Source organism: Odocoileus virginianus, chromosome 3 (genome assembly GCF_023699985.2).
Source record: "Odocoileus virginianus isolate 20LAN1187 ecotype Illinois chromosome 3, Ovbor_1.2, whole genome shotgun sequence".
Classification (NCBI taxonomy): domain Eukaryota; kingdom Metazoa; phylum Chordata; class Mammalia; order Artiodactyla; family Cervidae; genus Odocoileus; species Odocoileus virginianus.
In genome coordinates this window covers 76,015,830-76,034,433 of record NC_069676.1, presented here as the reverse complement: position 1 = coordinate 76,034,433, position 18,604 = coordinate 76,015,830, and the positions used below count along the sequence as shown (strand labels likewise).

The 18,604-nt window shown below is 41.3% G+C and overlaps 1 protein-coding gene across 2 annotated transcripts in view; it reads right to left on the bottom strand.

Moving 5' to 3' along the window:
• RASGRF2 (Ras protein specific guanine nucleotide releasing factor 2) overlaps positions 1-16,995 on the bottom strand; it is a 252,292-nt gene extending 235,297 nt beyond the window's left edge. Inside the window, exon 1 of one of the 2 annotated variants that reach the window (XM_070465761.1) lies at positions 16,156-16,995. In XM_070465761.1, coding sequence (XP_070321862.1) covers positions 16,156-16,443 — 288 coding nt within the window. In that variant the 5' untranslated portion in view covers positions 16,444-16,995. The remainder of the gene's footprint in view (positions 1-16,155) is intronic. The other variant, XM_070465762.1, reaches the window with a different exon arrangement.
• Between the last annotated feature and the right edge of the window lie 1,609 nt (positions 16,996-18,604).

The window sequence follows — 18,604 nt, the reverse complement described above, 5'->3', positions numbered from 1 at the left end:
CACCATCTGAGCCACCGGGAGAGGCCAAGCATGGCTACCATGCCTATACATTAGATCTTTAGGCTTATTTGCCCTGGTTTGCAGTTAGAGCTCACTGCTTGCCCAATTAGACCAAGCAGTTTCCAATTCCTTCATAGCATTATTTTTATACATAAAAAGTTCTGTTAAATTAGGAGATTGGGATTAACATATACACACTACCATACATAAAGCAGACAACTAAACAAGGGCTTGGTGTATAGCACTGGGAATTCTACTCAAAATTCTGTACTAACCTTTATGGGAAAAGAATTTTAAAAAGAATATACATATATTCAATTATATATACATACAGATATATACTTGCTTGCTTGCTTAGTCACTCAGTGGTGTCTGACTCTTTGTGACCCCATGGACTATAGCCTGCCAGTTTCCTCTGTCCATGGGGATTCTCCAGGCAAGAATACTGGAGAGGGTTGCCATGCCCTCCCTCCAGGGGATCTTCCCAACTCAGGGTCGAATCCAGGTCTCCTACATTGCAGGCAGATTCTTTATCATCTGAGCGATCAGGGAAGCCCAAGAATACTGGAGCAGGTAGCCTATCCCTTCTCCAGGGGATCTTCCCGACCCAGAAATCGAATGGGGGTCTCCTGCATTGCAGGTGGATTCTTTATCAGCTGAGTTACTAGGGATATATATAAATATGGGGTATATAGGGTGTATATATATATTTATGGGAGATATATATATATACAGGCTTTCCAGGAGGCACAGTGTTAAAGGATCTGCCTACCAAGAAAGAGACTCAGGTTCAATCCCTGGGTCAGAAAGATCCCCTGGAGAAGGAAATAGCTACTCACTAGAGTATTCTTGCCTGGGAAATCCCATGGACAGAGAAGCCTGGCAGGCTACAGCCCATGGGGTCATAGAGTTGGACACAACTTAGTGACTAAACAACAATAAGTGTGTGTGTGTGTGTGTGTGTATGATTCATTTTGCTATACACCTAAAACTAACACTACATTGTATTGCTAAATCTCCAATAAAGATTTTTTTAAAAGTCAGGACAACCAAGAAAAAGCAATAATAATAAAAATAAAAATATTCTGCCAACATGGCAATTTGTACCAAAAAGGAGAAAAATGAGTAAGCTGTGGATTTATTTTTTAGTATACACTTTAAATACCCTCTATAAAAGGCTGAACCTTTAAAGTGCAAATATTAATTTAGCTATATTTTTCTTCTGAAAAATTACCTATTAATATAATTTTAATATATTTAATATGTATCACCATTAGAAGGATCTATACAACAGAAAGCATCTAAATGACAAAAATTTCTCACTAACTTATTTAGGTAATATTCTCCTGCACTTAGTAAAAAATAATGTTCCAACTATTTCTTGAGGAATCTGTCATCCACTAAATATTTTCCATAGACCTTAAAAACCTTGGGCTCAAAAAGATGCCAACAAACTAGGCAGAGAGCTATCTGGTTCTCAAAATGGACCATAAAATGAACAGAACACACACCTGCAGTAAGCAAACTCTCAACTGACCTAGTGTTTAAATGGCCCTCACTTAAATGAAAAAAATGTAACTGTGAAGAATTTAAAGGGACAATCTTGAATTTAAAGAATATAAAAAGTGTCACTATGTGAAAAGGGTCTTATAAACTTTTATCTCAACTTCATACTCCCACTTTCTTTACAAAGTAGGAATCATGCCCGTTTTCCAGATGAGGAAATAGTTACATCTCAGAACACACATATTCAAAGATGTTCAGAATTAAATTGATAAAATAAGGATTAGCTGTGACTTGACTTCTTAGGATTTCATTATCACTGAACTACAAGTAATTAACAGATACATTTCTGGAAAAAGGAAACAAGATAATTCTTCCACTGTCTTGAAAGGAGTTTGACTCATTTTTAGACTCACTATTAAAACTCATTTCTAAGTGGTAACAGCCAGGTAACTTGTTATAGGCCCCACCCAACCACTCTAACACGCACACACCATGAACAATTTAAAAAGCTGTATGCTACACACACACGTGCGCGCACACACACACACACACAAATCCACTTGTAAGCATCCATGAGCTAACAAGATAGCCAGGACCTAAGCAGTAAAGACCTTAGAGAAGGGAAGTAAACTAGTGAGTCTAACAGTCTTTGAAGTTGTTCCTCTCCAAGAATTTGCCAATTTCTAAGTAGTACAGAGCCAAGAGGCTAAGAGGCCAGGTAGAAAGCAGCAGCTAAGAGGCTGGAAATCAGCACTGAGTTTTTGGCAGTCCCATGGGGCTGTGAAGAGACCTGAGGAGGAGGGGGTTATGCAAACTCTCAGAATTCCTGATAAGATCTTGGAAAGGCTACACTTCAGAAATCAGGACAAAGCGGAAACTCTGCTCTCACAAACCTGAAACCTAACTTTCACCAGCTCATCCTCAGAATGGATTAGTATAAACTACCTCACATTAATGCCAGCAAGAAACCAAAAGTAAATCCTCTCTGAAGGAAAATAATGTCACACAGAACCAGAAATCACCTCTTTGGGTTTTTCATAAGCAATGTCCAGCATCCAAACAAAATTACAAGGCATGCAGGTGACCATCAGTTTACAGCTGAGTCCTTGTTGACCCATAGAGGACTTGTAACTCTCCAGTCCGAAATTCCCATTTTTGGATGAGTTAACTCAGACTCAAGAACTGACAAGGTAGGCAGGGCTCAAATCTTGTTTGTTCAACGGAAAAGGTACATTTAAGAATGTAGCTGGTGTGGCCCCAGCAGCAGCTCTGTATTACATTTTGAAGAGCAGCATCTCTCTCTCTCTCTGTAGGAAACTTTTTCTGCTCAGCTACCTGAGGCAGAGCCGCTGACTCAACAGGATCCTTGATGCACAGAAATTCCCGAGCTATCTGGGCCTGATTCACTGATGGTTTGGCTAAGCTGAAACCCAACGGTATCCACTGGTCAGTCTTGGTGTCAGCTACGCAGAGGAAAAAGCAGATGGAGTTGCTCCAGTCAGAGGGCAGGGCTCAGACTTTGTGGCTGTTGGCAATGGCACCGCCATCTGGTCTATCACTTGGAAAACTACAGACTGTAAGATTCAAAGATCCTTTTTTGGAAACATGAATGGGGGGCACTGACGGAACTGTCTGCTGACTGAACTCTCTGGATCAGGCATGCAGGTGCCCCCAGGAAGGGCTGTGGACCAACTGGAATCAAGCCACTGATGCAGGCTGACTGTTTCTAATGCAGAGGGCTACCACTGCCGGGCAGGCTTGTGACTCGTGTCCAGAGTTGACCCATTTGTCTCACAATGGGAGAGGCCACGTCATGAGGGGCGTTACCCCCTCCCACTCTTGGCAGATTGCCTACACCAGACATTCGAAGCCCTCTCGGGCTCACAGCGCTGCCTCACCACTGTTGGTACTCTTTCCGGTTACTGGTTAGCAGTTTCCAGTCACCCCACTGTGGCCCTTGAAACTAATCTGTGCACTCAACAATGGACTGACTGTCCACCTCTTTCTCCCTCATTCCCTCCCGGTCCATATATTTCAGTAAGGCAGTTTAATTAGTGAATATAGGTATTCCAAGAAAGGGCTCATTCTTTCTTCATCATTTCCTGGGTAAGGATCAGGACAAAGGGGGAAGGATTACAGAGCATTACATAGATGTATTTTGAATACTGAGGATTCAGTCTTGACCAGTGTTGGGCATGATGCGTTTTTCTTTCACTAAGAGCAACCCCCAGGCCAGCCTGGATGATACATCCTCCAGGGGGCAGTATAGTTGAACGGTAGCTGTCAGGAATTCCAGCTTAGCTCTGGTTAAGTTAATAAAAGTACCCTGTCCCTCTCGCACCTGACCCTTGGAGACGAAAGGTAGGTGTGAACTGGGGATGACTGAAAACAAAGTGAAGTTAGAAGTACTGGAACAGAACACCCTCTTCTGTGAATAACACTGCTGTCAAAATTCTTGTACAAGTCTTTGGTGCATACACATGTACTGCATCTCTAGAAGAAGAACAACCTACCATGTAGGGAGGGGACACCTCAGGCCCCAGGATGCATGAGGGAGGAAAGAACATTAAGATATTTTTGTCCTGTACATTGCCCCTGGAGCTTTTCTCAAAGGGGAAAACATCCTGGTGCGGCAATCTGAAGCTGCTGCGAGCGCCTTCTGTTTTACCTACTGCTGCATCTTCCGTGATCCACTTAACTGCTTTGACCACAGAGCAACAAGGGAGATCCCAGCTCCTGCACCTTCCACACAAAGAACCTCCAGATGCTGTCCCCATCTGCACTCATTTCATGGGCAGACAAATGCCACAAAGAAAAGTACAGAGAGTTTATACTACAATAAAATTTTAAACTTCTTATCATCAGATGACACCTTTAAGAAAGCAGAAAGGCAAACCAGAGTAGAGAAAATATTTCCAATACATATAATTGACAAAGGACTCGTGTCTTCATACATACTAGAATGAACAAGATGATAGTCAATTATTTTGACATTCAAAAATGGCAATTCATATAGTTTAACTTAACATTTAAAAACTCCTACAGATCAATAAGGGCTTGTCAGGTGGTGCTATTGGTAAAGAACCCACCTGCCAGTGCAGGAGATGTAAGAGACAAGGGTTCAATCCCTAGGTCGGGAAGATCTCCTGGAGAAGGGCATGACAACCCACTCCAATATTCTTGCCAGGAGAATCCCCTGGACAGAGGAGCCTGGAGGGCTACAGTCCATAGGGTTGCAAAGAGTCTGACACCACTGAAGTGACTTAGCCTGCATGCACAGATCAACAAGATAAGACAACTCAACTGAAAAATGGGCAAAAGATTGAATAAGCACTTCAAAACAGAGACTGTTCAAATGGTCAAGAAATACTTGGAAAAATGTTCAAGTTAAATATCTGAGAAATAAAAATGAAAAAAAAACATGAGCTATTACTACTTGTCTACTAGAAGGCTTAAAACTAAAAAGATTGATAATACCAACTATTAGCAAGGATGCAGAGCAATTGTAATTTTTATACATTGTTAGCAGGAACACAAATTGATATAACTATTTCAGAACACTGTTTAACATGAAAAGATGCTCAACATCACTCATTATCAGAGAAATGCAAATCAAAACCTCAATGAGGTACCATTACACGCCAGTCAGAATGGCTGCTATCCAAAAGTCTACAAGCAATAAATGCTGGAGAGGGTGTGGAGAAAAGGGAACCTTCTTACTCTGTTGGTGGGAATGCAAACTAGTACAGCCACTATGGAGAACAGTGTGGAGATTCCTTAAACTGGAAATAGAACTGCCACATGACCCAGCATTCCCACTCCTGGGCATACACACCGAGGAAACCAGATCTGAAAGAGACACATGTATCCCAATGTTCATCGCAGCACTGTTTATAATAGCCAGGACATGGAAGCAACCTAGATGCCCATCAGCAGATGAATGGATAAGGAAGCTGTGGTACATATACACCATGGAATATTACTCAGCCATTAAAAAGAATTCTAGAATCAGTTCTAATGAGATGGATGAAACTGGAGCCCATTATACAGAGTGAAGTAAGCCAGAAAGATAAAGACCAATGCAGTATACTAACGCATATATATGGAATTTTAAAAGATGTTAACGATAACCCTATATACAAAACAGAAAAAGAGACACAGATGTACAGAACAGACTTTTGGACTCTGTGGGAGAAGGCGAGGGTGGGATGTTCAGAGAGAACAGCATTGAAACAAGTATACTATCAAGGGTGAAACAGATCACCAGCCGAGGTTGGATGCATGAGACAAGTGCTCAGGGCTGGTGCACTGGGAAGACCCAGAGGGATCGGGTAGAGAGGGAGGTGGGAGGGGGGATTGGGATGGGGAACACATGTAAACCCATGGCTGATTCATATCAATTTATGGCAAAAACCACTACAATATTGTAATTAGCCTTCAACTAATAAAAATAAATGGAAAAAAAATTTTAAAAAAAACATTAAAAAAAAAAGAACACTGTGTAGCAGTAATTATTGAAGTTGAATATAAGTAAGTCCTGTGAACCAAAAATTAAGGGCACATACTGAACAGAAATGTATACATGAACACACAAAAAGTATCTGTACAAGAATTTCCATAGCCATATTATTTGTAATAGCCTCAATCTGGAAACAATCCAAATGTTTCACCAACAGTAGACAAAGAAAAGACCAAGAAACCATTGTATACTCATTCAATGGAATAGTATAAAGAAATGTAAAGGAATGAACCACAGCATCTGAAGTCTCATCGAAAACTCACAGTTATGAAGTTGAGGGAAAGCAGCCTGACACAGAAGAGCACTTACTGTGTGTGCCTGTGATGAAGTTCAAAAACAGGCAAAAGGAATCCAGGATGCTAGAAGCAAGGATGCTGGCTACCCACGGGTAAGAGCACTTAAGAGGAACAGACAGGAGGTTAGTTTCTGGAGGGCTGACTGAACATGTCAATGACTTGATCTGGGTGCTGCTTACAAAAGTATATTCACTCTTCGAACATTCAGGAAGCAGCACACTTGTGATCTGGCACTTTTCTATACATATGCTATTGCCCTGGAAACAGGTTTATATTGTAATTTACTGTTAAAAGAACAACATTCAAATAACGTTCACTAGTAAAGTATTAAAAAGTAAAGAGAAGTTATGAACATGAATCCTTAGCAACACAGGAGGCCAATCAGGACCAGAGGACAGAAACTGTTTTATTGGAAAGATCTTATTGATAAGATGAGAATGTAAAATTGCTACTTAAGGAAGAGAAGGCGGCTTACAATGCATAAATATTAGTTAGTGAAAATATTTACTAGCTTGATGAATACACTAACACGTCAATAATAATGTCTCTGACATCCACCAAACTTTTCATGAAACTCCCTTATCCACAGCTCCTGCTGACTGACAGCCAGTCCATGGGCTGGTCAGAGTCCAGTAGTCTTGTCTAGTCTCCAAATGTGAGCTGAGCCGATGAGATTCCCTCTCACAAAAAGATGAGCCTGAATACACTGAGTGAATGAGAGATGCCGCAGTGAGAACTAAAGCAGTAAAAGCAGAGAGAAGGGCCACACCACGCTGAGTCAGTACCACGAGAAGCATGGCAGCATACAGTTAAGGGAAACAGAAATGATGAGAAAGCAGAAGCCACGAGGAACCAGAGGCACGCACACACTGCAGAACCCGTCAGCCAGCACCGGCGTCCAAAGCATAGCTGCTGAGGTTCAGTCGCTAAGTCGTGTCCGACTCTGCGACCCCGTGGGCTGTAGCCTGTCCAACTCCTCCGTCCACGGGATTTTCCAGGCAAGGATACGAGAGTGGGTTGCCATTTCCTTCTCCAGGGGATCTTCCTGACCCAGAGATTGAACCAGTGTCTCCTGCATCGCAGGTAGACTCTTTACCCTTGAGCCACCAGGGAAGCCCAATCATAGCTGGTCACAATAAAGATAGAGCAACACTTGCCCTTTTATAATATTCCCACTATCCCCCTACCACACACAGAGGTCCCCATTATTCAAGACAACTCGAGTTCATGTCACTCCCGTGCCTAAAGCAAATAATCATGTGACAGAAACCAACGAACCCTGGAAAAACTTAGCAGCACTAGAAAAAGCAAACTATACACCTGACTAATTAAACCTCAGTAACTGCCTTAAAATAGCATTTACTACTGCTGGGTCTCAGAGCTGCCTGTCAAAGATGGATGAAACACTGGTCTATGGATAATGTCCTCATTGTTGCAAAGCTACACAAAATACTGAGAGATGAGAAGTATCAATGGCATCAGAAGAGAAAGCACTCACTCTTAACTCTACACAAGACTCTTTCAGCTGCTGGAAGAGTTTGGTAAGTAGATTTCAATAAAGATAAGAATCCCTCAGTAGGAAAACCACCAATAATTTAATTTCCTCTGTGTGTGCTGTGCTTAGTCGCTCAGTCATATCTGACTCTTTGGACCCCATGGACTGTAACCCTCCAGGCTCCTCTGTCCATGGGGATTCTCCAGGCAAGAACACTGAAGTGGGTTGCCATGCCCTCCTCCAGGGGATCTTCCCAACCTAGGGATCAAACCCAGGTCTCACACGTTGCAAGTGGATTCTTTACTGTCTGAGACACCAGGAAGTCCAATTTCCCCTATAATGCGGTCAAATCATGAAAATACTTTTTACACCATGGTCATGGTTAAACAACTGATTTCAGACTTCTTTTCTTTAGGATTTAACAAGCCAGGACTTATTTAAAACATATTTCTACTACCTTTATATCTTCAAAACTACTGTCTCAGGTTTTCTCCTTTATAATGATATCAAAGGAACAAGAAGATGATGACAATTACAACAACACACACTAAATCAGAAACACATTTCAAACTCTTTCCAGGATCGTTCTTTTCAGAGCTACACCTACTAAAATCTTCAGCACCAAACAAGGGCTGTGCCAAAAAGGAAAAGCCTCCTTATTCAATATGATGTTCGGGACTTGCTTTAAAAGAGTCAAACAACAACAACGACATAGGCATGTGTGGGGGGAAAAAACATAACAAGAAAGCAGAAAGCCGAATATCACTGAAGCTGGACAGTAAGTATATTGGTATTCCCTAAAGCATTCTATTTTGTCTGTGTTAAATTAAAAGTATTTTTTAAAGAGGAAGAAAGGAAAAACCTGCCTAAGCAACCCTAGTAATTAAAGCAACAAGAAGCAAATTTAAAGAGAATTATATTAGAAAGAGAGTAACACAAACGCCAGCTGACAAATGTGCTATGTATGTGCTGGGGCATGGACTGATTGCCTATGAGTCTTTCAACAATCAGATGATGCAGCTACTACCATGATCCCCATCACAGGCAGGGATAAGAAAGAGAAATTACTCATCATGGATCCAGTAAGCATCTGTGTGGAGACTGAAACCCCCACAGTTTAACTTCTGAACCAAACCGTACACAATACTACTGTCTGTCCTGGAAAGTGACATTCTTCAAGTTGAAAGCAAATCCATATCAGATATGAGCAGTCACCTCTTCCTATGCATCATAACATTATCTTGTTATGACTTCTGCAATGAGGTATGATCCTCCACAGTGAGCCTGAGACCAGGCTACTTCCTCCCCATTCCCATATTTCTAACCCCAGAAGCCTCCTAGCTTTCCAGTTGTCCCTCTATTTGACGGCACTAACCCTCCTGTTTACATTAGTCACACAAATGGCATGAGCTCATAAATGCAGTTCAGGAAATGAATCAGGCATTGTCTACATTAAATCAGAAAATGACAAAATAAAACATTTTGGGAAACTGAAAAGAAAGAATGCAAATTATCAGTAACCATGGTCCCTCAGACCCCTGCTGACCCCAACATCATCAGTCTCAGCCAGTTCACAGTGTAAGTAATGGGAGGAGATAACAAAAGAAATTTTAGCCTCCATTAAAAAAAAAATAAGGCACTGAAGCAGGGGTTCCCAAGCTCCAGGATCTAATGTTTGATGACCTGAGGTGGAGCTGATTTAATAATAACAGAAATCAAGTGCACAATAAATGTAATGTGCTTGAATCATCTCGAAACCATCTCCCTATCCCCTGTCCATGGAAAACTCTTCCACGAAACTTGTCTCTGGTGTCAAAAAGGTTGGGGACCGCTGCACTAAGGAATCAATAACTTTTATTTTTAAGCATAGTTTTTCTTAAAGTAGTTTTACTTCTACCTTCTCAAATGTTATGAGAATTCTAGCTTTCATTAACTTATTCTAGCTTTCATTAATTCATTTCATTAATGCTATGACTTACATAAGCCTCCCCAACTTTCTCATTTCTTTATTTATAGTTCAATAAAAAAGAATTATTACTTAAATAAACACAGATAAACTGAAACTTTTTTCTGCCCTCTCCCTAAAAGTATATTTGAAGCATTCTGCATTCACTAGGAGAAGTTTTAAGAAAAATGATTTGGATGTTCATTTCTCGTGAATAGTAAGTTTTTCAAGTGCGAGTAAAAAGGAAAAGTTGTGAGAACATGTGCTTTCTGCACCTTTGTTCCACTTTTTGATACAAATGTTTTATCAAGGAAAACTTGCTGCTGTTTTCCTCCCAAAATATACATATAATCATACTTTAATTCCTTGGGAAAAAATGGTAAAATATTTTATACCCTTTGGTAGAGCCAAAATAATGTATTTATAATTTTACAATCAGCTAATATTTGAAAATTATACCAACTGAACTGCATTGAATAATTCTGGAATAATGGTCAATTTTTAGAATAATGGCCAAATATTATATAGTAAACAAACATTTACCATAGTGCTATATTGAAACCTAACAAATATCACTGCTAATTTTGTTTCAATATTAACTAAGATTTTAATAAACATAGTCTTAAAGTAAACCAATTTCAGAGAGAAATTTATACTGTGATGTAACTTAACAAAATCATTAGTCCTGAAAAATAAATCACCTCAAATTGTACACAGATTGTATTTACAACTCATGTCTTGAAATACATGTCTTAATGATACAAATAAAAACCTGCAAACTCCAAGATATGTAATTGAATGCTAAGTTGCTTCAACTGTATCCAATCCTTTGCAACTCCATAAACTACAGCCCGCCAGTCTCTGTCCATAGGATTCTTCAGGCAAGAACACTGGAATGGGTTTTTATTCCCTCCTCCAGGGATCGAACCTGTGTCTACTATGTCTTCTGCATTGGTGGTAGTTTCCTTACCACTAGCACCACCTGGGAAGCTCCATATAACTATAAAAAGTGTCTGATTTTTAATGATGGAAGATAAACTATATAAATGCACAAAAAGTGTTTAATTTTTAATGATGGAAGATAAACTCAATAAACATATACACAATATGCATACACAAATATACCCACATAACCCTTTCTTATAGGACAAATAAACAAGGCATAAAAACATAAAGCTACTTTAAAATTGTAAAATCAGGACCTCAGACCTGAGTAAATCCATATTGTTTGTCAATATGGCTTATTTCACTACTTTTTCTACTCTACAAAATTAAAATTATATTGACTGTATCACGCATATTTATTGAGAAACATGGAAAAAATATGGTCAACTAAAAAGTATAATCTGCATTAAACAAACAGCAATATCAACAACTACTATTAAAACAAACTACTAATATTTGCCGGTTAAGCCAGAAACTTTTGGTTATCATACATGCTTTAGGACTTATCATTCAATGAAAAAAAAAACAATCCTGCTTTTTCATTCTTGAAAGAAGGGAAAAAAACTGTTATTACACTACAAATATTTTCCACCATTTAGTAGTGTATTTAGTACTCACTTATTAAAACCCATGGAAAAATACTTGTCACAATAAAAATTCACTTTTATGTACATCTGTCCCATCAAAGATGGATTTTTCTACGCTGAAGTCTTAACAATAAGTACAATAATATAAACAGTAAGCTTCAGTGCAGTCAAAATTAAAACTGTATTTTTCTAATCCATAGATTATTTTTCTTCATTCAAATCTTAATTGGAAGAACGATTACAAAGTTGAAGTCATAAATCACTTCTTTTCTAAACTATACTTTAAAACATTTTACAAGATTTAACAAATATTTTTATTCCATTTGCCCTTTATTTGTGTTCAATAAACAAAGGCTGAAAAGAAAATATTGAGTTGGTTGTTATATTTCAATTAACGTGAGCTGGAACAAAAACCGATCATCCACACTCCCCAACCTCCACAAATATTTCAGGGCTTGCAGGCAGCTCTGCCTAATTCGATAAAATGATTAAAATCCTCTGCTTGTGGTCAAGTTAGGAAGGCTAAAATGACTGGCTGGAAATGAGGTGACAGGGGAAATCACATAACCTTTAATCCCTTAAAAATTAAAACATGTTTCATTCAGCACAAATATGACTAGTATCTACTACTGTAAATCTCCAGAACTAAGGATATATTCTCTACCCTGCCTCTGAAACAGCTGGAGTCAGGCTGAACAGAACACCCAACATTACCAGGAGAGTAAGAGTGAAGATGACTTTGTTCCTGTATGCCACTCCTGCAAGCAGGCAAGACGGATACAACCACTTAAACAGATCAGACTAACTGGGATATATACTTTCACCCCAGAGTAAGTATTTTTAGATTCCCTGCTGAAGTAAATGAATGCCCCATACAACTGTTTAAACATAAAGCCCATTTTTCTTTGAAAATGGAATGGTCTGAAACTGTATTTTTCAAAATGGAAACTGCTCCTTTAAACAGTTTTAAGAGGAAAAATTAAACAGTGATTCACTTATTACAACTCCAACCCCCATTTCACCCAGACCTGAAATTTCTTGAAATTTAGTGTATTTAAATAGTCTCCTTAATAAAACACTCTTCAGAGACTATTCAGTCTTCATACCTAGACTTAGACTTTGGTCATCTCCCTAAAACTCTTAAAGCCTCAGTCTTATCATAGGTTAACATGAAAGAACATTGCCAATTTCCGAGAGCTGAAGTGAGGTTCCAACTAGATTAGCCAATAGAAGGGAACACTGAGCTTAGCACATAGAAGGTTTCTACTAAATGCAAATTCCTTTCCCCCTTGAACACCTTTACCTGGAATGAAAGGTAAATTTGTCATTTTCCATAAATGGAGCTCTTTCAGAAAGAAGTGCTACCAATACACATATTTTCGAGAAAAGGAGCACCACTTAAAATTTTCTGTAACTGAGAGCATTCTGACTATATCACTGCAACTACCGCTAAGAAATAGCTACTATAAAAGGTTGATAAGAGCCATGCATCTCTTGAGGACCAACTAAAGTGAAATCCTGGGACACTATTGAGAAAAATAGAGCAATGAAAAAAAAAAAATATTCCTTCAACCTATGCACATTTGGAAAGTTAAAATCACTTTTATTTTTTCTTCTTAACTGGAAACAGTTTAAGATAAAATGGTGAAATAAAGGAAAGAAGTGGGAGGGAGGAAGGGACAGAGGAAAAGAAGGAAGGAGAGAGGGAAGGAAAAAAACCTTAATTTTCTTTTGTCAACCAAAGCACTTTGAATGAGTATTAAGAAGAAACAAACCACTGAGTGTTTTCTTCTCATAACTTACCACAGCTAATTAGAATTTTAAATAACTTGAAGAAGTAGAATTTAAATTGGCAAGAATGATTAGAGGTGTTTTATAGCGAGAATTACATCAACTGTCACTGTCATTACAATACGTCACCCTTCAATGTGAATGGTAAGAACGTCTTTGTCTCAAGCAATGATGTTTCTATAGTTCTGAACTTCTCCACTTCAATCACCTGCTTGGCCTCAGCTACTCAGAGGCAGTATTTATTACAGAGGCTGGTAACCTTTAAATCTGGTGAAATAGTCTTTCACATCCTTGTACATAGCAAAAAGCTCACACTATCTGTTAAAATCCTAGAAACAGGGGATGTCCTAATTGGAACACAACTTAGAAATCATCTTAGCCAAACTCTTAATATTTACATGTTAAAAAAACAGATTTCATTAACAGAAAAAATGTTAATGAGATGTTAAGAGATTTCCCTGAAAGAAGTCACACAGAAATGGTGGAGGAAACCTATTCTATCTCCTTAAGACCTGTTTCAAGCCCTAACCTTCAAGTATGTTTATGGGGTTGCTAGGAACGTTTACGAGGAAAGTTCCAGAAGCATACTAGGAGGAGCAGACTTTGACAGGATCTCTGCTCAGCCCCTCTCAACTTCCCCCTACCTCACCCGGTTCACAGATGCACCGTGTCCAGTTGTCAGAGGTAAAGCACACTGTTGTTCAGCAGCTAAGTCGTGTCCAGATCTTTGTGACCCCAAGGACCACAGCACAACAGGCTTCCCTGAGTTTGCTCAAACTCGTGTTCACTGGATCAATGAGGCCATCCAACCATCTCATCCTCTGTCATCCCCTTCTCCTGCCCTCAATCTTTCCCAGCATCAGGGTCTTTTCCAAAGAGTTGGGCTCTTCGCATCAGTGCGTTAGCAACACAAATTAACTGAAAGAGGACCAACTAAATAAACTGTAGATTTAAGGTAAACTGTTTCTGCTTGCTTCTCATCTTCACAGTTTCTTCTTCATTCTTCAAACATAGCCAGATAGTACTACAGAAAAAATATCAGCATGCTCAGCCAACCTAAGTCATAAAGGATGTCTAACACAAGACAAACTAACAGATTTCCCAGTCCAACTCCTAATCCATTTTGAATGCTGTATTCTCTATCTCAGTTTTATTACAATCACCACAGGTTCTAATTCCTAACCTCATGGAGATGTAGAAACGAGTGAGAAATATTCATGGCTTGTATGACAGAGAAGAAAAATTTTTGTAAGGAGACCTATTTTGGACTTCCATTAGGAAGTAGCATGAGAGTCAAACTATTTATAGAGATTAGAGTTCTTTATAAAGTATGCTTCAAAGAAAACTGTCCTAAAGGTAAGAGCCTGGTTATTCTCCAGGTAGAAAAATCTTGGTTTTCATATGTTAACAGGACAGGCAGCTATGTTTCAGTGCAACAGGTAAAAACTCCCCACTCCCAGTTTATTTTTTTTAAAGTGGCTATCTCCTGATATTAGCATACATACAAAGAGAGAAAAATACTTTGTAATTAAGTCAATGATGTATCTTCAGAATAATCTAAAGTATCCTACTTTAGTTTAGACATAATAACACGTCTTAAATCTACTGTCTTTGCTCCTATGGGCCTTGGAACACATGCCTTTAAGAAAAATCTCACCAACAGAAACCCTGAAAAAAAAAAATCCTGAAAAAAAACTCTACATATTTCTTCAAAACCCCTCCTCTGGCTCTTAATTTAATTTCTAAAACATCTAACTTGAAATTTAAACCTATATTTCCAGTACCTACATCTACAAAATTGGAAATCAGTTTTTCAAAGATCCTCAACACTACCTCAAAAACCAAAGGGGGTATACTTTAAGTTTTTCAAGTGTGTGTTATACCACGCTTAATCAGTTAAACCTGAATGATTTACAGTGAAACCAAAGTGAGAAAAGAAAAATCAAACTTCTGTTCCATCTAGTTTTAACTCCTCTTAACTTCACACATTGTTTTATGAGCCCCCAGGGGTTATGCGGGCATCTTACTCATCTTTCCATCGCTAGCGCCTCCCACAGCCGCCCTCGGGCTTTGCAGTAGAAGCTGTTTGGTCTGACTTGCACGGAAAATTAACCTGCTAAATATGTTTATGCAACAACAAAGACCATCAGTCTTTTTTTCCAGGTGGACATCTAGAAGCGAAGTGAGAAGATTTGGGAGCATAAAATTAGTCTGCTTTAACTTTAATAACAAATGGTGATTGAAAAAATACAAATTTCGCATTCGCAGGAATGGGGTGCGGGAGTTACTAAATTTGCAGGCATTTTTTTTTTTCCTCCGTGAGTGCAAAACGTAGCAAAACTAATAAAACTACGACCCAGAATAAAAAGATCACATTCATTTTCAAAGCATTCATTGAAAAGTACACAGAAGCATTCTTTTTAAATGCCCGCATGTTTACATGTAGCAGGAATGTGGCTACTAAATATTAATCCTGAGGGAAACGGATACACATTTACCTTCATAATTAGACCCAACAGGCCAAATGTTAGCAAAGTAAACTGACAGAAACCACAAAGACAGATTGAAAGTGACCAACAGAAAGTGCCTGTCCGTCCCGGGAGCCCGGTGTGTTCCCTGCTCAGCCAGCGATCAAACATCTCAGGCAAAGAAACCTGCACGCACCAGCCGGGTAAAGGAGAAACCAAACTTTCCCAAATAAGTTAGTTCCGTTTTGCTAATCGAAATCCAACAGGTGTCAACACGCGTAACCACACTAAATCCTTCCGAACAAGGTGTAGAGAGGCCGTGGGAGGTGAGCAAAGAAGCTGAAAGGACCCGACCGCTTTCGGGACGCGGGAAAAAAAAAATAAAGCCTAGCCCCTATACCAACGGAGATGAAGAGATAAAGAATGGAGGACACGGGGGGATGGCGATGGGGAGACGCGTGGAGCGGTCCTGCCGCAGACGCTGCAGGGGGACCTCGGAGCGAGGGCCTTGCGTTAGGTCGGGCCCTCCACCTCCGGGGTCAGGAGAGTTGGGAATCGCCGCGGCCGCAGGCAGGGGGACAGGGAGGGCACGGCGCGTGGTACCTGCTTGTCCAGCGTGTCACGGGCGCCGCCCGGCCCGGCCCCGGCCCTGGGCGGCGCGAGTGCCCGCTCGCAGCTGCAGCCCTCCAGGAGGTACATGCCCGCCGGGCGGCAGCTCTGCTCGCCCTCGAAGTAGAAGAGCACATTCTGGTAGAGGGCGAACCACTTTTCGTGCCAGCGGCTCGCCTCGGCTGCCTTCTTGCTCAGGAAGCCGCGCTTGGTGCCCTCCTTGCGGGCCAGGAAAGCCAGGTACAGGGCGTGCCCCTCGTTGTAGCGTACGCTCTTCTGCATGGTGAGGGCGCGGGGGGCTCAACCCTGCCTCGCGGCCATCTCCCGCCGGCTCCTCCGAGGGCGCGCCCGCCCGGCTCCAGACGACGTGGGGGGCGCCCGGCTGCCTGACGCGGCGCACCGGGCTCGCCGTCCGCCTCCCGGGCGCGGCGCCGCGCGGGTCCGAGGGACGGCGGGATGCGGCCGGGACACGTTGTCTGTCCTGACCGCCCTTCCCGCCCCGCCCCGGGCCGAGCGAAGCCCCCGGCGCCCCGGCGCCCGAGTGGAGAGAGGGGCCCGCGAGGGCGCCCGGCCGGCCGCCGCTCCGCTCAAAGTTGCGGGAGCCCGAGCCCCGCGGCGGGCTGAGAAGGACTGTCCTCGGGCCACTCGCTCCGGGAGACAGAAGGTAAAACGTCACGTGGGAGATCAGCTGTAATCGGCTTGGAGACCGATTTAAAGGGCAGAGTCGGCGCGGCGGCGGTGACGGCGGCGCAAGCCGCTCACCGCGGCGCGCGTCCCTCCCTCGCCCGCCCGGCCGCAGCCTCTGCTCCCGCCGCGAAGGGGCGGTTCGCGCGGAGGTGGAGGCGCGCGGCGACCGCACACAGCGGCTCACACGCGCGCTCCATGGCGCGCGCACACACACACACACACACGCAAACCAAGTATACATACTCACAAACACACAGACAACCCACATTCCCGTGGTGCGCACAGTCCCAACACAAACGCTCGCGTTTGCACAACTACACACTCACACTCCCACAAACGAGAACACACAAATACACAATCACAGACCCACATACTCCAACACAAATATATTCGCACAAACACACGCAACGCAATACTTGAACACACAAAAAATGACACACATATACAAATAACACCCACAACGTGCATTCCTACACACAAAAATACAACCCCACTTACAAATACACATATATGCAACTTACACACTCACACCCTGACATGTTCACCCAAACACACACATTTACACACACAAATCATAGTCATCCACACACTCAACCAAACTCACCCACACAATAGACACATGCACACTTTTACACGCATACACACATTCATACACAAATAGACATCCATACACAATACATTTATACTCACACATTCATGGTCATACCCTCACACAGAATGTGATCATATACAGACACATATGAGCACACACACAACTGCACACATTTACTCAAAAATACACACAAATAGCATATTCATACCCAAGCACTCTGAAACATACAAGTACACATTCATGCAAATGTATGCACTTGCACAAACCCACTGACACAACACACTCACCAGCCAAATCCACATACACTCATCCACCACTGTGTTTCCACCGCAGTGGGTGGGGTCACAAGATGGTTTTGCATAGCAGGCAACCTTGACTTTTCTGCCTGTACTTACACTGTATTTAAAAATCGAGGTAAGATCTCCTGTTCCCAGAAAGGTATGGGATATTATGGGTTCCCTGCCAGTGATCATTATTTCTCAGGATTGAGACAAAAGACTAAATTTTAAGCACAGAGTTTTCAACCAGGAAAAAACACCCCAACAGGGAGACTTGGGGCCCCTGGCAGAATTTATCCGGAGAGACCATGCTGTCATAGGATCATTAGATACCCTTGCTGGGACTGGGATTCATTTGATTAACAAATCTCACAGGTTCAGCCAGAAAGCCAAGACCCCTACTAAACAATATAAGTGGAATAGAAGTAATGGGCCCAGCAGAGAAAGCTGTGAGAGAAAGCTAGTGAACACTTCAGGGAGTACCTGTGACTGATTCTGCTATATACATATTTTAGTCTCCTTCGTCACTTATCATAAAAATGGTTTGCTATAAAGTGTTTATTGTTAAAGATAGGATAATAATGGCAAAATCCTTTTCTGGGCCATGAATCTGCCATAGCACACCTGTGTCTGGTACTAGTAGTTGTGTGTTCATTAATTGGTAGCCCAGGGGTTCTGCTTTAAGTGCTGTTTTTGCAGAATATTTTAACTCTGCCTCACTGAGCAGCTGAGTGTACTTTCCATTTTAGCTCAAAAAAAAAAATCACTATTAAAAACTATATAATAGGGAACTTACCATTTGAAATTTCAATATGAGAACTGTGGTCATTTCTCTCTACGTATTTTTAAATATCTAAAGGCCAGTGCTTGGCTAATTTGGGTTTAA